The sequence below is a fragment of the Ovis aries genome, chromosome 24 (genome assembly GCF_016772045.2).
Source record: "Ovis aries strain OAR_USU_Benz2616 breed Rambouillet chromosome 24, ARS-UI_Ramb_v3.0, whole genome shotgun sequence".
In the NCBI taxonomy this organism is placed as follows: domain Eukaryota; kingdom Metazoa; phylum Chordata; class Mammalia; order Artiodactyla; family Bovidae; genus Ovis; species Ovis aries.
In genome coordinates, this window is record NC_056077.1 from 34,674,674 (window position 1) to 34,698,093 (window position 23,420).

The window sequence follows — 23,420 nt, forward strand, 5'->3', positions numbered from 1 at the left end:
AATGGTCATCTGAGTTAAATTCACCCATTCCAGTCCATTTTAGTTCACTGATTCCTAGAATGTCGACATTCACCCTTGCCATCTCGTTTGACCACTTCCAATTTGCCTTGATTCATGGACCTGACATTCCAGGTTCCTATGCAATATTGTTCTTTACAGCATCGGATCTTGCTTCTATCACCAGTCACATCCACAACTGGGTGTTGTTTTTGCTTTGGCTCCATCCCTTCATTCTTTCTGGAGTTATTTCTCCACTGATCTCCAGCAGCATATTGGGCACCTAATGACCTGGGGAGTTCCTCTTTTGTCACATATGATTGTGAGAATTGGACCATAAAGAAAGCTGAGCGCCAAAGAATTGATGCTTTTGAACTGTGGTGTTGGAAAAGACTCTTGAGAGTCCCTTGGACTGCAAGGAGATCCAACCAGTCCATCCTAAAGGAGATAAGTCCTGAATATTCATTGGAATGACTGAGGCTGAAGCTGAAGTTCTAATACTTTGGCCACCTGATGAGAAGAACTCACTCATTTCAAAAGACCCTGATGCTGGGAAAGGTTGAAGGCAGGAGGAGAAGGGGATGACAGAGGATGAGATGATTGGATGGCACCACTGACTCAGTGGACATGAGTTTGAGCAAGCTCCAGGAATTGGTGATGGACAGGGAGGCCTGGCATGCTGCGGTTCATAGGACAGCAAAGAGTCAGACACGACTGAGCGACTGAACTGAACAGAGAAGGAAAAGGCAACCTAAGAAGTGGGAGAAAATATTTGCAAATCATATAACTGATAATGGGTTAATATTCAAAATACATAAAGAAGTCATACGACTCAACAGCAAAAAAAAAAAAAAAAGAAAGAAACTAACAAAAAAGTCCAAATAATCTGATTTTTAAAAGGGCTAAGATTCTGAATAGATATTTTTCCAAAGAAGACGTCAGATGGCCAACAGGTACATTGCAGCAGCCAAAATGCACCTCCCTTGGAAAGCCCTGAACAAACACTAGCAGAGAGCTGGGCAGCACTGGGGGCCATCCAGGCGGTCCTGCTGGCCACAGCCTTGCCCAGCCTGCGTCCTGGGCCTGCCCCAGGTGCCCAGCCCCAGGCCTCTACCCCAGCCCTTGGCACACTGTCCTTGGGTGTGGTATGTTAGGTAAAGCCCTTGACCCTTCCCTCTCAACCCCTCACCGTCAGTTAAAGTCCCGAGGCAGTGTTGGGGACCCATTCCTTTGAGGTGCAGTTCTGACCTCACCTCCCGGACCAGGGAATACGTACCTTCAGGGTCTGCCCGTTCCGATGCATAAGGAAGGCCAGGATGGCTGCACAGCTGCGGCTGATGCCCAAGGTGGAAAAGACCAGGATGACGGAGTTGAGCTCCAGGTGAGTATCTGGAGAGAGAAGGAAAGGTGGGAGGCTGTGCGTGGCTTCCTTCTCTGAGGATCCGGAAGATGACTGGCCTCAGTGGATCCAAAAGTAGGTTCGGAACCAGCACACCACGGTCTAGGCAGGTCACGTGACAGCTCTAGGATACTGTTTCGTTGCCTGGCAAATGATGTGTTCAGCATCATCATCGGAAGGCCTTCTCTGAGCTGCCCGTGCTTCCTTCCCAGGGAGGCCGGCCACCGGCTGACTTCCCAGGTGGGGATGGAAAGGCTGCACCCCACGGGCACCTGGGTGCTGACAGACTGTGTAGCCTGATGTGAACCACAACCAGTGAGCACTGGCTGCGGGGCCTGGGCACTCGAAGCCACCGTTTCCTCATTTGGAAAATGTGCTGATGGTACACGGCCTGCCTCATGAGGTTTTGCACCATGCTTAACCCCGCCCTTCTTCTCCTGAGAGCTGGGAGTCACCGTCAGTAATAGGCACAAGGCGCCATGGCCCTCTCTGTTCCCTGGGCACAGGCCAGTTAGGGCCTGGCTGAAGAATGCCCCTTACCAATGAAGTGACAGAGGTGGCGTAAAAAGGGTGTAATGTTTGCTTCCAGGGAATCTTCTATCTGGATGTGCAGAAGCTTGTCGGCGTCACCTACAAAACTAAGCAGAAGAAAAGCATGTCGTCGGGCAGACTCACCCAGAGCCTGGCTGTAGTGTCGCTCATCCACAGCAACAGGACCATAAGGAGAGGAGGCTGAGCGGGGAGATGGGGGTGAATAAATGGCCCCTCTCGGAAAAACAGCGCCTGCCTCAGAGGGGTGTTGCGTAGGTTAGATCATCTCATCTATGTAAGGCATCTGGCAATCTGCTTGGCACGTGACAGCGCTCAGTAAACGGGATGTTATTGCTATTAACCAAACCTGGTGCTTTCCTGGAACACAGTGCAGACGGTGAGGATGGAAATATGTAATGAGTCTGCTACGTTAAATGGAGGAAGCAAGACTGACGGAGGGTGGTGGGGCTCCTGTTTTAGATAGGGTGGTCAGGAAGGCTTTCCTGAGGAGGTGGTGTTGGGAAGAGGTTTAAAGGAGGTGACGGGACAAGCCAGGCGGTTGTCTGAGCGAAGAGTGTTCCAGGTAGAGGAGAATCCAAGTGCAAAGGCTCCAAGGGCCAGGATATTTAGTATGCTTGAGAAACATCAGGGAGATCAGAGTGGCTAAAGCTTTACGAACAAGGGAGAGAGACGAGGGAGATGAGGCATGAGGCACATTCCAAGAGAAGACGCCTGCAAGGAGCTTGGCACAATGCCTGGTGTGCAGTGAGCACTTGGTAAATGCTATTTACAAAGAATACAGCCTGCTGGCCATTCACTGTGGCATGCAGAAAGGTGCAGTAGATTCAGGACTGAAAATATTCTGGTTTAGTTTCTTCATGAGCATGTGCTGTGAAAAACACAAGCACCATTCACCATGCATGCATGCATTCTGTCCGTCCGTCCTTCCCTTCCCCTTCCTCTCCCTCTCCCTCCCCACCCGACCACCCACCCACCATCCATTCATCCGTCTATCCCCAATCATTCATTCTTTCCCCAGACACTCGCTCAGTGCCTATAGTGCGGAACCTAGTGGACACAAGATGAATCCAAGAGGGCCTCTCCCCGCTTCAAGGAGCGCTCACCCTGGTGGGAGGGGTGTGCACATAAACAAATGGCTAATCCAATCAGCTAGGCTTTAGGATAAAGACCTACACATGCTGCTGAAGAGGAGGGGCAGGGAACAGTCGAGGGAGCTGGGGAAAGCCCAACAATGGAGGAGACATATGCACGGAGGAAGTTGAAGGATACAAGGTTAACATAAAAATCAACTGGATTTCCATATGCTAGCAAGAATCAGAAATTTAAATTTAATTTGTTTATTGATTTGGCTGCACTGGGTAGCTTGCGAGATAGTTCCCTCACCGGGAAGTGAACCCAGGCCCTAGGAATGAGAGCGCCGTGTCCTAACCACTGGGCCACCAGGGAACTCACGTGACTGTTGGCAGGATTCAGTTTCTCACGGGCTCTTGGACTGAGGGCCTCGGCTCATCACTAGCTGTTCGCTGAAAACCATCAGGCCCTTGCCTTGCAGACCTGTCTCCAGAGGACAGCTGGCAGCATGGTAGCTGACTTCCTTCAGGGTGAGTGAGCAAGACACGGCAAGATAGACGCCACGGTCTATGTGTGACCCAGTATCAGAAGTGACAGCCCATCACTTTTGCTTTACTCCACCCATTAGTGAACCCCAGTAAGTCTAGCCCAAATGCTGTGAATGGTAGGTGGTGGGGAATCACCAGGAAGACTGCAAAGACATATTCCATATTCCCCTTTTGTTGATTTCTGTTGAGTCAGTCGTCAGTCTAATTATTGTTCCTTTGAAAGTCATGTCTTACTTATCTGCTTCTCCTCCCTCTCTCTCTTGTTCTCAGCAGTCTCACTAAGTGCCTTGATGTGATTTTCTTAAGATTTATTGATTTTCACATAGTAATTTTTATTACCAGATGCCTCACTGAATTCTTGTGTTATATAAATTCTCTCTGGGCTGAATTTTATTAGCTTTTGATTAGGAACTAGAGGAAATAGAGGCCTTGGTGATCATGACTGGACATGGCTGGGAAGACACAGGCTGACAAGCAAGGCTGTAAAGAACTTTCCTGCTCCATGAACAATGGTGAGTGTGTGTGTATGCGTGCGCGCGTGTGTCCCTAGCACCAGGGAAAATCTGAGGCATAACAGTTGGTGTATCCAATGTTTATGTCTTCCCCAAATTCATATGTTGAACCCTAATTCCCAAAGTGATGGTATTTGGAGGTGGGGCTTTGGGGAGGTAATTAGCTTATGAGGGCAGAAATAGAAACCCTTATGAGTGGGATTAGTGCTCTTGTGAAAGGGACCCCTAGAGAGCTTTGCCCCTTCCATAGCAAGAAGAGTCCATCTGTGAACCAACAGCAAGCCTTCATCAGACACGGAATCTGCCAGTGCCTCCACCTTGGACTTCCCAGCCTCCACACCATGAGAAAGCCCGTTGTTCATAAGCCACTGGTCTGCAGTATTCTGTTACAGTAGCCCGGATGGACTAAGAGAGGGGTCACTTCTCAGAGGGCCTGAGACAAGGAAAGCAGGGTAAACCAGGATTATTTTGCATCAGAATGTCAAAGCACCAAAACAGCATTACTTTTGGTGAGATTTAAGTACGGGCTGTGGGGCAAGTGTAGGGCCTCAGTCTGGGGCAGAGGATGTTATGCTCATGCCGGGAAGTCAAGAGCAGGCTAGCAACACGTGAAAACAACGCAGATCCCATTCCAGTGTGTACTGACTTCTAAAAGCCATTTCAATTCTATCAGTGCATGCCACTAGAAGGCTTACATAAATAAATAATACTAATATTTAAAAAAATCAGTGGTATTTCTACTTACAATGGCCCTGTCTCCATGGAGATGTTGACATGTGCATTGATTTTCAAATCCTTCTGAATTTTAGGGTCACAGGCTTGCTTGAAATTTCCCAGGTAGATCCTGCCTGGCATTATCTCAATAGGGTATGGCTGGAAGGCATCCAGTTCCTGAGGAGGGGATGGAGAAAGCCTGGCTATGATAATAATCCCCAGAGAAGAAGCTGTTTCTGTTTTGTCTCTTGAGATGCGGCTCAGCAAACAAGCTTAGAAAGGCAGACTGGGATAGTGAATGAGACTAACCAAATGTTCATTGCAGCACTATTTATGTAGCCAGGACGTGGAAGCAACCTAACCGTCCAACATCAGGGGAATGGATAAAGAAGACGTGGCACGTATATACAATGGAATGCTACTCGGCCATACGAAAGAATGAAGTAACGCTGTTTGCAGCAACAATGGATGGACCTAGAAATTATTGTAACTAAGTGAAATAAGTCAGACAGAGAAAGACAGACACTATATGGTATCACTTATATGTGGGATCTTAAAGATATGATACAAAAAAAAAAAAAAACCACAAAAGAAAAAAGAAAACACACACACACACACACACAAAATGAAAACATATGATAGAAATGAACTTACTTACAAGACAAAAAGAGACCCACAGACTTTGAAAACAAACTTATGGTTATCAAAAGGGAAAGATGTAGGAGGAAGGATAAATTACAAGTTTGGGATTAACATACACACACTACAATATATAAAACAGCTAATCAACAAGGACCTACTGAATAGCACAGGGACCTCTACTCAGTATTCTATAATAACCTATATGGGAAAAGACTCTGAGAAAGAGTGGATATATGTATACAAATAGCTGAACCACTTTTGCTGTACCCCTTTAACTAACACCACATTGTAGAACAACTATATCCCAATATAAAACAAAATTTAATTTTAAAAAATTTAAAAACAAAACTGCCGTTTGATCCAGCAATCCCGCTTTTGGTATATATCTGAAGGAAATGAAATGACCATCTTGAAGATATAGCTGCACCCCACATGATCATTTGAGCATTATTTACAAAAGATACAGAAATGACTTAGAAGTCCATCAGTGGATGAATAGATAAAGAAAATACGGCATGTATATACAATGGAATACTGTTCAGCCATAAGAAAGAAGGAAATCTTGTCATTTGTGACCACATGAATGGAATTTGAGGGCACTGTGCTGAGTGAATCAGTCAAAAAAAAAAATTGCATGATCTCACTCACATGTGGAACTCTGAAAAAGCAAAACTCATGGTATTTCCAGGGGCTGTGGGGGTGGGGAAAATGGGGAGATGTTAGCCAAGGTTATAAACCTCCAGACGTAAGGCAAATCAGTTCTGGGGATCTAATGTACAGCATGATAACTACAGCTAACAACACAGTATTATATACTTGAAATTTTAAGAAAAATTTCTAGAAAGTACATCTTAAATGTGCTCATCGCTCACACACACATAAACGGTAACTGTGTGAGGTGATGGATGTGTTCATTTTACTGTGGTAATCATCTTGCAACATATGAAGGGACAGTGAAAGTGTTAGTTGCTCAGTCCTGTCTGACTCCATGGGACCCCATGGACGGCGGCCCTCCAGGTTCCTTTGTCCATGGGATTCTCTAGGCAAGAATACTGGAGTGGGTAGCCATTCTCTTCTCCAGGAGCTCTCCCTGACCCAGAGATCAAACCCGGGTCTCCTGCATGTCAGGCAGATTCTTTACCATCTGAGCCACCGGAGAAGCTGCAACATATATGTGTATCACATCATGCTGTACGCCTTAAACTTACACAATCTTATACGTCGATTATACCTCAATAAACCTGGGCGGGGGTGGATTACAAAATTTGAGTGTTTCCAAGGAAAGATTATTAGAGCACCTATCAGGTGGTTAGAAACAATTATTAACAAAAATAATTATTAAACAATTATTAATGAGACTTATAAACAAGTTGGAAAACAGCCAGAGAAGCACACCAGTCTACCACTGTTCTCAAAGCATGCCTCCAGGACTAATGAAAATGCCCCTAGTGGTTCCCTGGGTGACCTCTTGCAGTTCAGATGTCGGTAATAAAACAGTGGATACTTGTTTACTGTTGACATAGACCGGAAACTTACTTGTTATATTTAGTAATATAAAACCTAGGCATAACCTCAAAAGAAAAAAAGAAAAAGAAATCCACTAACATTGAATAAACTGATGTTTATAGAATATGATCTGGTGGTGGTGGTGGTTGTTCAGTCGCTGAGTTGAGTCTGACTCTTTGCAACCGCACAGACTGTATGTAGCATGCCAGGCTTCCCTGTCCTTCACTGTCTCCCAGAGTTTGCTCAGACTCATGTCCATGGAGTCAGTGATGCTGTCTAGCCATCTCATCCTTGGCTGCCCTCTTCACCTTTTGCCTTCAATCTTTCTCAGCATCAGGGTCTTTTCCAATGAGTTGGCTCTTTGCATCGTTGGCCAAAGTATTGGAGTTTCCGCTTCAGCATCAAATTTGGAAAACTCAGCAGTGGCCACAGGACTGAAAAAAGGTCAATTCCAATCCCAAAGCAGGGCAATGCCAAAGAATGTTCAAACTGTTTAGAAACCCCCCTTTTTTCATCAGTTTTCCATAGGAAATGCTAACCAATATAATTTTAAAGGTCAAACCAGTTCTGAACCACCTATGGCTCCAAGTTCGACTCAGAAACAACATCTCAAGACCTCAAGCTAGTGTGCAGTCCACCTGAGGCTTTCAGAGCCTTCTGGCTTCAGCACACCGCCCCTCCCAGTGAACCCACCACCAGCCCACATTCCTCTGAAACCGTTGACCTCAAAAGCTTTTTTATCAATGAGCAGACACCTCTCCGAGTCAACCCCCAAGTCTGTGAGACATTTGGCCCTTCCACATGCAGGCAGGCAGACCCACTACCTGCAAATGTGACCCAAAGCGCTCCCTAGGGTTCAGGGTGACCACCCCCTCAGGATGCTCAGCTTGCTGGAGCCAAGTGAACTCCTCCTGGTTTCATGTGGATAATCTCACTCACTCTCACCACAAATCTGTCAAGGCTCTTCCTGATGCTTTCGAACCAGCTTCCTTTCCCAGTAGTTTTAAGGGCCATGGGGGAGTGGGTGTGACATGGATAAAAACATGCTCTGCTCTAAACAGCCACTGCCTATTAATTCTAGAGGACACAGTTTTGACAACCACATTGACAAATGTAAAAGAAACCAGTATCACAAACTAACATGTCCAACTTGAGCCCACTGCCTTCCCCCGACACGGCTACAGTCCACTGGTTCACAAATAGTCGGACATGACTTAGCGACTAGACAACAACATATAAAACAGGAAATTAGCAGTCACTCGGTCTAAAGTAGAGGGGCCATCTCAGAGTCTAAACTCCTTGCCTCCATCCCCCTGGTAGGAGTTCCTTGGGGAGCAGCAGAGACACGTCTGCTTCACAACGTGTCAAAACACATAACAGGAAGGGAGTGGGGCTTTCGTTCTTGCCCCTGAATTAGTAACAAAAGTCCCAAAGTAGGGAGAAGCCAGTCTAGGAAAGTACATCCTATGAAGGCCTCGAACAAGCAGCATAGAGCTCACCTGTCCAGGCCCTGCTAGATACCACCAGCCGCCGCCCCATCCCTCTTCCCAAACTACTTAAGAAGACTGGGGCAAGGACCAGTCTCAGGTGTATACACATCAAAACTAACCAAACTGTACATTGTAAATATGTGCTGTTTTAACCTATGCCAGTTCCACCTTCCTAAAGCTTTACGAGAAAAATAAAGGGGCTTTCCTGGGGATCCAGTGGTTAAGAACCTGCCTGCCAACGCAGAGGACATGGGTTTGACCCCTGGTCTGGGAAGATCCCACAGGCCACACAGTGACTAAGCCCGTGCACTGCAACCGCTGAAGCCTGCGCACCTAGAGCGTGAGTGCGCAGAAGGGGAGCTATGAGCATGTGAGGTTTGCAGACAAGAAAGAGCCCCTCTCATCACCACAAAGCCAGTAAGGATGCCCCTCTGGGGGCAAAGAGGGGCGTCTGGAGGGACCCGGGAAGACTGGCTGTATAGCTGCTGAGCCAAGACTCACAGCCCAGTGGAAGGTGAGGACGTCATCTGGAGAGCAGCACACGTATACCCTGCGTTTGGGAACAGGTATGACCCCAGGCGTGGGTCCTCGCCTTTTCACACAGGCTGGCTGGAGCAGCCGTGCCAGCAAGGCCAGGAGCAGCCTCATTCCTACCATCACCCCCTCCGGGGGCTCATTCTGGGCTTCAGGTGAAGGAATGTGGACAGGGTGGGAGGTCGTGAGCTGCCAATGGAAGGGAAGGGACCTGGCAGGTATTCCTGTCAGGAATTCTCAGCTGGCTCTCTCTGAAGGATCCTTGGTACCAGATGGAAAGGAAACCAGCCTCAAAGGCCATCATCTGTGGCACACAGAACCAGGCGGGGCAGGATGAGAAGAGGGCACATCCCCACCACTGATAAGCAGCCAGTCACACAAGACAGGGCCCACATGGACCCCCAGCACCAAAGGGACCAGGACCGGAAGAGGGGAAGTAAGGAGGTATCCCTGAGGCTACCCTACACTCCTCCCCATTCCCAGTCCCGAGCCTGCAGACAATGGAAGGCTACCCAGCTCCGGGAAGGGAGAAGAAGGCGTGAGTTGAGACTAGAACGTTAAGCTAGCCTAGCTTGAACTGGACTGTTTTATTCCTTTTTAAAAAATTATTTCAAAAGTACACAAAAGTAGAGAGAATGATGTAACAAACTCCTGGATCTCTCACCCTTCAGCAAACATTCATTACCAACTAATGGCCCATTTCGTTTCATATATACCTCCAACTTGCTGACCCGCCTCAGATTATTTTGAAGGAAATTCTAGACATCATGTTATTTTAATTATAAATATCTCATTATGTATCTCTAAGAGATAGAGACTCATGTTCTCAGAAACATAGCCATAATAATGTCATCACAACCTAAAAAAATCTGTAACAATAATTCCTTGTTGTTCAGTCGCTCAGTCATGTCTGACTCTTTGTGACCCCATGGACTGTAGCATACCAGGCCTCCCTGTCCATCACCAACTCCTGGAGCTTGTTCAGACCCATGTCCATTGAGTCGGTGATGCCATCCAACCCTCTCATCCTCTGTCGTCCCCTTCTCCTCCTGCCCTCAATCTTTCCCAGCATCAGGGTCTTTTCCAATGAGTCAGCTCTTCGCATCAGGTGGAATTCCTTCCTATCACCAAATTCCAGTTCCTAGGCACATTTCTCCAGTTGTTTTATAGTACGACGAAACTGAAATTTCTGATAACCGAGAGTGGTCTGAAAGTATGGTATCGGCCCATGATGCTGCCCGCGGCGAGTGAGAGCACAGCTGAAGTAATTGCTAGAAAGAATGAAATCCCTGCAGGTTCACATTCCGTTTCATTCTGACTCTTCAAGAAACCAGATGCTATAAAATTCCCCCAGGGAGCGCCCCTGTCTGCCTGTCACTGTCGCCCAGTGCTCACCTTATTCATCCTCTGGTTTGGCTCCTGACACCTTGTGTAACACCTTGGCCACACCTGGTTACAATCCTTGTCTCCGCCAGTAGACAAAGGAATCCTTGTAGGCAGGGGCTGCTATCTCACCCTTTCGCTGTATCCTCTGGACCCAGCCAGGGTTTGTGAGGCCAGACAGCTAAGGATGGCCCTGCCTGTGTGGCTTTGACCACGACCCAACACCCAGAAGCCCCCGCCACGGATCCCTGCTCTCTAAACTGGCCCCATCGATGAAACACCACACTGGCTCCTGCCTCCGTCTGGCACTCATAAATTCATCACACTGGACTGGACTGGACCTCCTGGCTGCCCGAGTTCCTTCCCAAGCCATCGTCAACATCTCTTCCACCTTTTCCACACCATCTGCCTCCTCCTGCTTCTCCAGCCCTGCTCGCCACCCCTTCGGCCCCCAGGGAAAGGCCCCGCTCCTGCCCGAGCCTGCCCGCGCTCAGTGCACAGCTTGCCTGAGGCATCCAGATGATCTTCTGTGTCCGTAAGAAGTGATACATGGCCGAGAAGCGCTCGAAGCCTCCTCTCAGGATAAGGACGGGGTGGCGCGTGAGGTGGGTCAGGGTTCTGCCGCACTCAACAGCCGCTCCAAGCGCTAATCCTAAGAGCAGAGACCAAAGAGGTGACTGTCCCCTGTGTGTTCACCGTTTGCCTAGAGGCCCAGTGGACAGGCACTCCACTCTGGAAAACAGCTATCGAGGAAACTGAAGCGAATATAAACAGAGATGAAAGCTACAATTAAAATTTAAAAAGCAATTCGCCACCAAGAAAGCTGATCTTTGTAAACTCCAAGATTTCATTTTCATTTCCATGTTGTTGCAAGGAAGGACGATCCAACATAAGCGAAATGCGCACGTGTCTATGAAAGCGACAGTCGCTCGGTCGTGTCCAGCTCTTTGCGGCCACATGGACTGTACAGTTCACGGAATTCTCCAGGCCAGCATACTGGTGTGGGGAGCCTTTCCCTCCTCCGGGGGATCCTCCCAACCCAGGGATCGAACCCAGGTCTCCCACATTTCAGGGGGATTCTTTACCAGCTGAGCCACGTCTGTGTATATACAATATCATAAATGATGTACCACACAATTCATCCATTTAAAGTATAGAAATGAATGTTTTTTAATGTATTCACAGTTGTGAAACCATCACTGCAGTCAATGTCAGAACATTTTCATCCCCTCCAAAAGAAACCACGTACCAGTTATAGGGTTTCATTCCTCACTTCCCTGCAAACATTCAGCTCTAAGCAACCTCTAACCTAATTTCTTATGGCTTGACCTGTTTTGGACATTTTCTAGAAATGGAATTATATAAATGTGGTGTTTTGCGTCTGGTTGCTTTCCCTGGGCATGATGTTGTCAAACTTCATCTGTGTTGCAGCAAGCGTCAGCACTCCAGCCTTTTTCGTAGCTGAATAATATTCCTCTGTGTGGCTCTCCACCTTTGGTTTATCCACTGATCTGCTGATGAATATTTCAGGTGTTTCCATTTTGTGCCTATTATAAGACTGCCAGGAACACCCGTGTACAAGGTTTTGCGTGCACATCTTTAGCTTCTCTCTGCTAGACACTATGGACGAAGAATGTTGCTTGCCACATCAGTAAACAAAGAACACTGTGGCCATCGAGCCATTGGCTGCTGCAGGTGTCCCTGACTGTGCACTCTTCCCTGAGTAAGCAAATTATCAGTGTGTGGTTTGGGGTTTTGTTGTTCTGTGACTGTGATTTTTTACCGAGTGCGGATGGTGGCTCCATAGTGCTAAAGTGAGGTCAGGCACAGAGAGTAGAGGGGATTGTTTTCACTGACCACCATTTCCTAAGACTTAGGCTTCAGCCAACAATCCTAGGATTGCAGACCAGGTTTGACTGTAGCAAAGAGGGGACAATTTCCTGGCTAAGGGCCTCCTGAGAAAACTGGTGTTATTACAGGTGGAAGCCTACCGCCACCCAGTGGCCACTGGTATGAATGCCCAGCCCATGGAACTCATCCACCCCATCAGGCACTGAGCGGGCAAGCGGCAGCAATGCGTGGTCAGCCCAAAGCAGGGGCTGAATGGAGAACGCAGCGGAGCCTCAGTGAAGCAGGCCAGAACTGGCCATGGTCCAGCTCGAGGATGAAGTGAGTGTTCTCCAGGATCACCATTCAAGCCGTGGGAGACCAGACAGAGCCAGACTGCCTGGGTTTGAATCCTGGCCCCACCACTTACTACGTGTGGTGGTTTAAAAACTCTTCCCGCAAACACTTTCAAATGCTTCCCTTTAGTTTAATTCCCCTCTCCTATAGGGGTTGGAGAAGGAAATGGCAACACGCTCCAGCGTTCTTGCCTGGAGAATCCCAGGGACGGGGGAGCCTGGTGGGCTGCCGTCTATGGGGTCGTAGAGTTGGACTAAAGTGACTTAGCAGCAGCAGCAGCCTGTAGGGGTAGCTGTACTCAGTGACTTGCTTCTAATGAACAGAATGTGACCTAGTATTTCCGTCTCAAGAGCAGGTCATAAATAGGGGCGCGGCTGTCCCCTTCTCTCCCTCTGTCTTGGCCCACTCCCTCGGGGGAAACCAGCTGCCCTGTCATGAGGCCATCTAAGCAGCCATCTGCGGAGGTCCGTGCAGTAAGGAATGGAGGACTCCCGGGTATTCCCATGGGAGTGACCATCTCAGAGCCATGTCATCCTGGCCCCATCTCACCTCCTTGGGACAGCAGTCTGGCTGACGTCATGTCTACAGCCTCAGGACAGGTGAGAAACTCCCAGCTAAGTGCTCCCAAATTCCACAGAAACAGACAGACAACTAATGATTATGGCATTAAACTACTGAGTTTGGGGGTAATTTGTTACACAGCAGTAGAAACCCACGGCCCCAAACATGGGGAATGAGTTATTTCACCTTCCTGGACTCCAATTTCCTCCTCTATAAAACAGAGACGTTACTTACTAGGAGACAACTCTCCACAGCCTTTCGTGTTTCTACATGTCCTTTGAACAAAGGCGCTGGCTTTTCAAGGATATCTGTGTAATAAACAGCCTTGGTTGATAGAGACAGTTCCTCCCTCCAGAGTCAAGGGCAGGCAGGCTTTCTGCATGTTTGTTAGAAAAGATTTAGGCCCCCTAAGCTCAGAGTTCGCTAACAACACCACCCAGTGCTTTCTGGCTACTTCTATTGCTCTGAGAAATAAAGTCTTTTATTTCTGAGCCAGGAGCCTCAGGTCTTGCGCCAGCATCCACAAAACCACGGCAGGCTTGCTTGTCACCTTGCAAAGAAGGAAACATCCCAGACCCTTCCCAGGTTCTGACACTGCCGTCTCCATCGGGCTGCTCTGTAGGGGTGGCCCAGGCAGAGCTCCCGGCATGCAGCAAAAGCGCTCGGTAACTTAACTCTTCTCGCTGCTCTGGTACAGACTCACTGTGCTTGCCGTCGTCAGCGCCGTCATCATCACTGCCGTCGTCTTTCAGCATTAGCTCCGGGGAGATGGTGTTGTTATCGTATATCACACAGTATTCCACACACTCCAGATCCACAGACTCCGGGATTAGGTATTTGCCTGCCCTCTAAAGAAACCACCGGAGAAGCCTGTTGGTAGGTGGGTTAGGCTGAGTCCACACGCCCTGCACACCAGCACTGGGAGGAGCCCAGGTGGGACAGCGTCCCCTTCCTTGACTACACTCGGGCCTGGAAACCCTGAGAGTGGACCAGAGAGGCTGCCACGTTCCAAGAGTCTTCCACACCCATGGTCCCTCCTGGGAGAAGCTGTCCACGGCTGACTGGACCAGAGATGATAGCCTAGCAAAGAACAGTGGTCTAGTGGCCAGCCCACAGCCAATTAGGAGCCTTGGCACAGGTGCTGAGAGGGCAGCCATGGCCACCGGAACTACTGACACCCTCTGGAGAAGGGTGTGGGCGATGGAGACCAAATCCAAAATCCGCCATGAAGAGGGCAGTAAGCAGACAGGCTTGAATGGGCAAAAGTCACAAGCCCAGGGTCCATAACACTGCCTGGCCCATCAAAGAATGAAATCAACATTTGCTTAATGAAGCTGTTGCCCACAGGGGACAGGGAGAGGCCTCAGGGAGTGAGTGACAGTGTCAGAGACCCTCGTGGTGGACACACGGGGTCCTGCCCTGCCGCCCACAGTGTCCAGTAGGAGGTGCCCCCTCTTGGACCTCGGATAAAATCTCCCATTCTTCCGGCCCTCCAGTAAGGCAGCCCATCTGCCCCACAATCGGACTCTTGTCGGTATACCTTCTTCACGAGGAGGGCTGTAATCACGTGGCTTTCATCATACTCCCATTTGGACCGCACATCTCAAAAGGAAACGTATCAAATGAGTAACTGCTTTTGCAAAGGAACACGTGACCAACAAGAGCATTAAAATACATTAAAGTAAAATGATGAGCCAGAAACAGAGAAAATAGCTCTAATACAAATAACTAACAAAACCTTGTATCCAGAATTTGTAAAGAAGTTAAAAATCAATGGGGGAAAAAAGCTACAGACATCTGAAGACATCTTTACCTTCAGAAACAGCTGAAGAGTACATCCAAGGCTGACTTCAGCCCTTGTGAAGTGCCTGCCTGAGGACATTCAAGGCCACCAAAGAACTTACTGCTTGCTCCAGCTGGCACCTGAAGACAGGGCCCCTGTTCCCCGCCTCTGAGAAGGGTAAGAGCCTAACTTCGATCAGCACCAGTTAGCAAGCCCCCTTGGGTTTCACATGGTCCAACTTCAACCCAGTTTGTAGTTTTTCACTTCCCTGACTCTGAGCCCCACATTCCCCTTCTCTACTCCCTCACTCTCCATCTCAAAGGCCTCTGTGCAAACTGGAGTCCTGTTCACTCGGGGCTCCTCCCTATTGCGATAGCACACTACCGATTAAATCCTGTCTTCCCCTTTGTTTATCTCTAACATGATCTAATAACAAAAATGAACCGACTACACTCTAGCTCCATGCAACAACATAAGTGAATCTTCATCACATAGTCTTGAGCAAAGGTCAGAGACATGGTCTATCTGGCTTAAAAACAAGTGAAACTGGGACTTCCCGGGTGGTCCAGTGGTTAAGAAGCCCTCTTCCAAAGCAGGGGGTGCAGGTTCAGTCCCTAAGATTCCGCATGCTGTGGAACAACTAAGCCCGCATGCTACAACCAGAGTCTGCCCACCTCAATGGGAGATCCCACCTGGCACAGCTAAGACCTACCCAGCCATAAATAAAGTACTTACCCAATAAACAGAGGTAGTTGGGTTCAGTTAATCTGGATAGTTTTGTGACCTGATTCAAGATGTTGTAAAGCTCTGTTGGTTCACACAAAACCAAACCAGTCATCCTACAGGAAAGAATCGATAACGTATTAATAAAAGCTTAGTGAAGTGAAAGTCGCTCAGTTGTGTCCGACTCTTTGTGACCCCATGGACTATTCAGTCCATGGAATTCTCCAGGCCAGAATATTATTGAGTGGGTAGCCTTTCCCTTCTCCAGGGGATCTTCCCAACCCAGGGATTGAACCCAGGTCTCCCGCATTGCAGGTGGATTCTTTACTAGCTGAGCCACAGGGGAAGCCCAAGAATATGGGCGTGGGTAGCCTATTCCTTCTCCAGCGGATCTTCCCAACCCAGCAATCTAACCACGGTCTCCTGCATGGCAGGCAAATTCTTTACCAACTGAGCTATCAGGGAAGCCCAAAAGCTTAGTACATCTTTCTATTTTAGACGAATGACTACCAAGTAAGATAATTAAACTTTCTTAACATGTGTTCAAACAAAGGTGAAAATAATCACCAAAGTGATCAAGGAAACTTTAAAAACAAAGTGAAATGTGTGTAGGGGAGATAAACATTGCACACAATGTATCTGAATAAAACAGGTTATAAAACAGTCACCAATTCATTTCTTCTTTCAGTAAATCATCACTGAACACCTACTAAGTGCCAGGCACTGGAAATAGCTGTGGTCATCTAGACCTACCCTCACGAAGGTTACAGTCTAGGCTGGAATGCAGATATTGGACAAAAAAATACTTCATTAAGCAGGGAAAGCATTATAAAAGGGTCAGCATCCAGTGCCACAGGAGGTGCCAACAGGAGGGCCTCGCCTAGTCGGCGGGGATGGGTGGTCAGAGAAGGGCTGTCTGAGATGTGATTGCGGAGACAGGAGGTTAGGCAAGACTTAAGCAGGTGGAGGAGACAGAGAGGATGAAGGAGGTGGGGATACTTCTGGGAGCAGGAGGGAACTTAGCACCTGAGGTTTCCAAAGGAGCCTGGGCTGATGGCAGTGGGAGGAGAGTGATGATGAAGACCCTGGGGAGGCTGATGCAGGTCCCTTGTGGGGGCCTTGTGGGCTTATTGTAAAGACCGTGGTGCTTCCTGGAAGGTGGCGCATCGCTCACTTGTACTGACAGAACTGCCCGGCCAGCCTGGGCTGTGGCTCCTGCTTACAGGGCTGCTCTTGGTTCCTGGGTGCGACTGTCTCTGCTGCCCCCTGGACACTGAGCGGGGAAGGCTGGGCCTGTGCAGCAGCTTCCTGCAAGGAGGTTACCTTTTAGCCGGGGTGGGAGTGACCAAGAGCAGTCAGCAGACCTCTGCAGGCCAGTCAAGTCCAGGGACAATCTTGCTCAAGTGGACAGTTAGGGTCCACTTCAGGATTACCGATACGATGCTCCCCAGAAAGGCTAACCCCTCGTCTTGGGCCCTGGAACCTTCTCGCCTCCTCCAGCACCTCAGTTCTCAGCCTCCCCTCCAACATCACCACTTTCAGTCTCCATGTAGGTCGTTCCCAGTGGCATGCCAGCGTCCTCTCTGCCTATCTCTGTTCCCTTTGTCAGCTGAGACCTTTTTATGTCTACACGGCCTCCACTTCCTCACCTCTGAACTCTAGTCTGAACCCCTGTTGTGCCACTTATTCTTGGCTGCCTGTCCTCAGGGAATAATTAGCCTTTCTGTGCCTCAGTTTCTGCCTCTGTAAAATGGGGGTAAAAATCGTATTATCATGAAATTACACATGGAAGACATTCTGAGCAGGGAGGAAGTGCTCGGTAATTGTTAGCTATTGGTACAAACTTCTCCCCTGGAACTTCTAACCCCAAACCACAGAACCTGCTCTTATCAAGGTCATCACAAATACTCCTCCTGCCTAACCCATTTAGTTATTCCTCTGTAACCCGCTTGAATGCCTCCTTCCCCAAACACTCCCCGCTCCCAGGACCCCCCACTCTCTGGGCTTCCCGCTCCCCTCGCAGATGGCTCCAACTCTCCCCACGAGCACACCCTCAGACACAGCCGTCTCCTCTCTTCTCTACCTCTACTCTCACTCTGGGACAGAGCTTCTCGGCCTTGGCACCACCGACGTGCGGGACCAGGTAGTTCTTGGTGGTGGGGCTGAGCTATACACCACAGGATGTTTAGCAGGATCCCCAGCCTCTACCAGTAGATGCCAGGACCAACTCCCACCCTTCAGTTACAAGTGTTTCCAGATGTCACCAAATGTCCCCTGCAAGAAGGGCTAAGTCACCGTTAGTTGACAACCACCACTCCCCTAGAGTCTGGGGGATTCATCCAGTCCCTTGAATACACCCTGTATACCAATGACTCCCAAATCATAGCCTCTACTTGACCTCTCCACTGAGCTCCAGGCTCCATGTGGATGCCGGATAGGTAGCTCAAGTATAATGTAGCCAGAAAAGAAGGTTTAAATTACACAAGCCCACATCTCCAATATCTTCTTGTCTTTTAGTCTTCCCTGTCTCAATAAACAGCACCATTATCCACCAAGTTACTCGAGGTCACGTGTCTAATCCCTCATTTCCCTCCCATTAGCTCCCATCTATTAGCTCTACTACCTAAATATCTTGGGCTTCCCAGGTGGCTTGGTGGTAAAGAACCTGGCTGCCAACGCAGGAGATGCAGGCTTGAGCCCTGGGTCGGGAAGATCCCCTGGCGAAGGAAATGCCAAGCCACTCCAGTATTCTTGCCTGGAAAACCCATGGACAGAGGAGCCTGGTGGGTTACAGTCCATGGGGTTCCAAAAGAGTCAGACATGACTTAGTGACTAAGCAACAACACCTAAATATATATATTCCAAGCCCATCTCCAGGGCTAACATTCTAGACCAAAGTACTTGCATCTCTCTGCCAAGGACACAGTACTTGCCAATTGGGCTTCTTGCTTCTGCTTTCTCCCTATAGTCTAAACTTCACATGGCAGGCAGGGTGATCTTTGTGAAGCATGAGTTCATTGTCTTCTCCTGTAGTCACTTATTTGCTTATTTTTATCATCAGTCTCCTCACAGTGGGATGTATGGCTCATAAGAGTGGGGACCTTGCCCTTCTTGTTCACTGCGGTATCCCCACACAGGGCCCAGGATTTCTGATGCAGACCAATGCTCAATCAGCATGTGTTTAACGAATACATTATTACCAGTCACCATTCCTGCCTTCACCAATGGGCCCATCCTGACCTAATGCCATACACCTAGATGCCACACACAGATCCCTCCTAAAGGACCTCCCAACTCATCCCCCCAGGTCCTCTGCCTCTGAAAGTCCTGATCTCAGGCCATTTTGGAGGTGGTGAGCATCAGGGAAAGAGGATGGACTCTGTGTCGTCCCCAAGCTTCATGAAGCCAACCTAAAAGCTGGCTCTTAACATACCTCGTTGATCCCTCTGAGTCCATCCTCACCCTCCCACCTGCTTCTCCCCATGACAACCTCCATCTCTTCATTCACTAGCTAACAGACTGTCTCTGGGCTTCCAGGTAGAAACCTAGTCTAGCCCCAGGAGTCAGCTCCTTTGGACATCTCTCCTTCCCAAAGGGTGCACTCTTACTTGTGAGGCAAGATCTGCCTCACCTGCTGGCAACCTTCAGGAGGGTATGCACATCCTGACCCTAACTGCACACTCCTGAGAGAAGACGCAGCCTTGTGAGCCACAGTGAGGAGCGCCCCTGGACTGGGCAGGCAGAGGCCTGGACACAGCAAACAGCCCTTCCAGCCCAACTCCACACTTGTTTGTCTTTTTTTTGGCTACACTGAGCGTCATGAGGCATCGTAGTTCCCCGACTCGGGATCGAACCTGCACCCCTGGCAGTGGAAACATGGAGTCCTAATCACTGGACCACCAGGGAATTCCTGCTCCAAACTCTGAAGGGTATGAGAGGTTCTTGGCTCCACCATTTAGGTCCTAAGAATATTTTGATATCAAACTTTTATATAGAACCATAAAACAAATACTGATGAGGTGCTCAGCCAGGCTTGTGCCTCACCTTCTGCTCCTGACATGGGTTCCTGGACATGTCCAAGCTCTGGACCCAGCTTTGTTTTCACTTCTCTGACCTCTGGCTGGCCCGGGGGACTGAAGCCTCTGCTCCCAACTCAGAACTGCCCCCATCAGCATCTCAGCTCACGGGAGCTCCTGGCCAGCACCTTCAGGCTGCCTCTGCTGTCACCAGTCCACCGCCTCCCGGCTGCTCTGCTGGCACATAACTTGAAAAGCCAAGTCCTTTGATGCCCAGCAGGGATGGGCCATGACTGAAAATTAAGCTATATAAACATAGCTCTATTTAAACATTTACGTCCCCATTTTCCAATATTCTAGGTTCCCTAGAGGAAAATAAAACTCTCATACAGGTTGGACAATTAACATCTTTCTAATTCTTCATTTTAAGGATCTGAAAGATTTAAAATACTTCACTTGGGTAAAATACTTCACTTGTGGTACAATTTTAGGGTTGAAGAGAAGATAAGTTAGCACAGAATATGTGCACCTAAGAGCAAAAATTTGATAGCTCATGACTGTGCTCCAAAGCCTATGCAAGGAACAAAATGGTCAGTGTAGGTGCGTGTGCGGGGCTGGTGTGGGGGTGCAGCAAGGAGGTATCAGTGTATTTCCTATATTGTGTATAAAGATAGACAATGAAGAACTAGAAAAAGTAATCTATAGTGGTAGAAATCAGGAAGTCAGGTATTTCTATTTTCTGGGGCACTGGGACATAAGGGAACTTTCTGGAATAAAGAAAATGTTCCTATAGCTTGTTTTGGGTGGTGGTTACAGGACTACAAACTGTCAAAACTACCAAACTGCACACTTAAGATCTGTATACTGTATCATATGTAAAGTATATGGCAATTTTTGGAATCCCCTGAAATACGAGGACACTTCTCTACTTTGGGTGGGGATGGCCCAATAGAGAATTTGGGAGGTAGGGGTTCCCTGCCCTAGAAATGCTGACAGGGGCTGACTGACTTGGCAGGGATGGGGAGAAGTCCCAGCCCCAGATGTAGCAGTGAACATGAGAATCTGACTCCCGTTTCTCTCCTGTGCCCTCAACTCTCCCCTCTACAGGGATGACTTCAGCCCTGGCCTCTCTCAGGGGTTTCAGTCCCATACTTCCTCTTGGAGTAATCCCCCAAGTGTCCACTGATACTTTTATATGGACAATTTATCACCACTTCCAATTCAGCCCGTCTAAAATAGAGCTCTTTACTTTTTCTCCACACAGCTCTCCTTCCACACAACCTCTCTCAGGCTGAGTTCCCACAGCACTTTTATTTAAATCCAGATGGGCACAAACAATTCTTATCAACTCTTCCCTCTCCCTCATTGGCCCCACTTCCCCATTTCTAAAACTACCATCAAAACTCAGATTATTTATCATCTCCTAAGACTCTTGCAGCACAGAAGCTGCAAGAAGAACAAGGTTAGTCTCTCAAAATACTATGGAAGATAAGCCTCCTGAACAATCTCCCTGCCTTGCACATTTTTCCCTTGGAATCTTTGACATACCAAGGTCAGTCTAATCTTCCTCAAACACAGTTCTGGTGGCATCACAAAAACCTCTGATAAACACTTGCTTCCCAAGGAATAAAACACAAACTTCTCAGCTAACATGTGTAAACCCTGCACAATCTGGGTTTTCCAGTCTTGTATCTAAAACCACTTGACTCTCCCCAAATTCAGAAACCCGCTCTCAACCTGGTCAGGTGCTGGACAATAGAGATCAAAGTACCTGACTGCACGATGCTTTCAGTTCTCGTGGTAAGATACAGGGGTCAACAATTAACAAGAGAACACAGTCAGTGATACAATAAAGGACACTGTTCTCATGTCCCAACTCCCAACAGAAATGATCTGTTCACTGTCCCCTCCTCCAGGTTTTCCGTTGGGCTCTCTTCCCTTTCTTTCCCATCTGAACACTTTCTACTGTTAAACGCCCAACTCCCAGTGCCCCTCCTCTGGGAACTCCAAAGCCCACGTGCAAGGATCTCTCCCTCCTGTGGCGCTGAACGGCCTCACTCTTGTTCTTTCTTTACATCTCAGCTTAGATGTTTCATCCTCCAAAGTCCTCTCTCACATGGCCCCCACCTCCACCCCAAATCTGAGTTAGATAGACCTCCTTTGTGAAGGAAAGCTACACGGCTCAAAATGGCCTGGAGTTAAAACTCCCCTCCAATGGTGGGGTCTTCCTCACCATTCTATACAGGACAAAGAACTCCCTGGAGCCCCCCTCTCGCCCCCTGAAGGAAGGAATGGACATTAAGAGTGATTACGTCCAGCTTCCAGCTGGTCCCAGTCTCCAGCCGGTCTCAGGAATTCCTTGCCCCGTTGTTAAAAGTTCTATGTTGCCTGTATACCTCCTCTTTTCTCAGCTTAGCGCAGCAGCTCACTCATCCGACTGCTACCCCTTCTCGCCTCATTAAAGGTGATCTGTTCCTGTAAAGTATAGGTCTCATTCTTTCTCCAAACCTCGCTTTCTCTGACTCCCTTAACCTACACTTCATGTTCCCACAGCCCCTCATAATTCTCTAGTGTTGCCCATATCATGCTGCTTGCAATGCACCTGTCTCTCTCACTAGACTGTGAGCTCCTTAAGGGCAGAAAATGTGTGGATCCTCGCTCACCTGTGAAGCAAGTGGTCTTAGCAGCTCAATGAACAAATGGAAAGGAGGCAGGAAAGAGAAGGCCCGCCATCACACGTGCCCTCCTACTTATATGTTTGTCAGTACTGGGGCTAGCTGTTCTTTTTCACCTCCTGCTTACCCGTCCCCAAGTAGGTGGGGGTCATCTTCCCCCTCACTGGGTTTGCACACTTCTCCAAGGTAACAGCCTGCAACACAATGACCTGCCTCACTTGACCCTGAACTTTTGGAGGGCAAGGAGGTCTCTGCACCCCCCAGAAAATAGCAGCAGGGCAAATGAAGCTTCTAAGTATACTGATACATTTGAATGGTAAGCTTCCAGTGAGCAAAAACCATGTCTTCACTTTCTCTGTGGTGGACTCTGAACAAATCCACTTTTAACTGTGCTCAACACGGTTTCTTGGCTCCTAAAGCTTAAACGATGTGGCCAGGTTGACAGCATTGCTGGGCCGACCAGAGGTGAAGGGACGGCGTGACTTTGCAAGTTTTATCACCTGGATATCTGTTACCGCATCTAATAAACTCTAGCGATGAGTCAGTGCTCAGGGTCTGTCATTCTCGGGAGTGGTGTCCCTAAAGCTTTGTAAACTTAATAGAAGGTCCTGGGCATCAGGAGGAACGACAAGTGGACGGACTGTGTGTGATCAGGGGTGGTGCACAGGACCGACAGATTAGAGGAGCCCCCATCGTCCACCTCAATCCCGGGGCTCTCAACCTCCCCTCCCCCGTTTCTTTTCCAGAGCTTTCCATAGTTCGGAGCCCCTCCAGTCCCCAGGGGCAAGATGGGTGGGTTTGGCTGAGCTGGCGGAGGGGAAGGACGGCTCGGATCGCACCCATTCCGTCGGACCTCCGACCTGACCTCGGCCGGTCGCCCCGTCAGAGCCTTTGTCTGGGGCCCCACCTGCAAAATGGCTCCTCTAAGGCTTTCCAAGCCTACAGCCCGTCTTCTTCCACCTCTCGAGTGCGGACTCTCCCTCCCACTCTGACCGCGTCTGCCTCACAGTCGGCGCGCAACACAACCAGCGCTATGACCCAGCCCAAGAATGCGCTCCGAGAAGCACCCTTCTGCGGGCCTCCTAGAAAGCCCGGATGTGGCAGAGATACCGCGAGAGCTGGGAAGTGGG

The 23,420-nt window shown here is 48.8% G+C and overlaps 1 protein-coding gene across 9 annotated transcripts in view; it reads right to left on the reverse strand.

Annotated features, from left to right (window-relative positions):
* The window catches only part of STYXL1 (serine/threonine/tyrosine interacting like 1), a 30,665-nt gene that overhangs the window by 6,453 nt on the left and 792 nt on the right, over nucleotides 1-23,420 (reverse strand). For 2 of the 9 annotated variants that reach the window (XM_015104216.3, XM_060405975.1), the window contains exons 1-8: nucleotides 23,198-23,389; nucleotides 15,612-15,715; nucleotides 14,634-14,695; nucleotides 13,797-13,941; nucleotides 10,855-11,000; nucleotides 4,825-4,970; nucleotides 1,937-2,034; nucleotides 1,274-1,386 (exon numbers count right to left, since the gene is read on the reverse strand). In XM_015104216.3, coding sequence (XP_014959702.1) covers nucleotides 1,274-1,386; nucleotides 1,937-2,034; nucleotides 4,825-4,970; nucleotides 10,855-11,000; nucleotides 13,797-13,941; nucleotides 14,634-14,695; nucleotides 15,612-15,714 — 813 coding nt within the window. In that variant the 5' untranslated portion in view covers nucleotide 15,715; nucleotides 23,198-23,389. Of the gene's footprint in view, nucleotides 1-1,273; nucleotides 1,387-1,933; nucleotides 2,035-3,400; nucleotides 3,543-4,824; nucleotides 4,971-10,854; nucleotides 11,001-13,796; nucleotides 13,942-14,633; nucleotides 14,696-15,611; nucleotides 15,716-19,643; nucleotides 23,390-23,420 lie in introns of those variants that run through there. The other 7 variants (XM_027961796.3, XM_060405974.1, XM_042239770.2 and 4 more) reach the window with 6 other exon arrangements.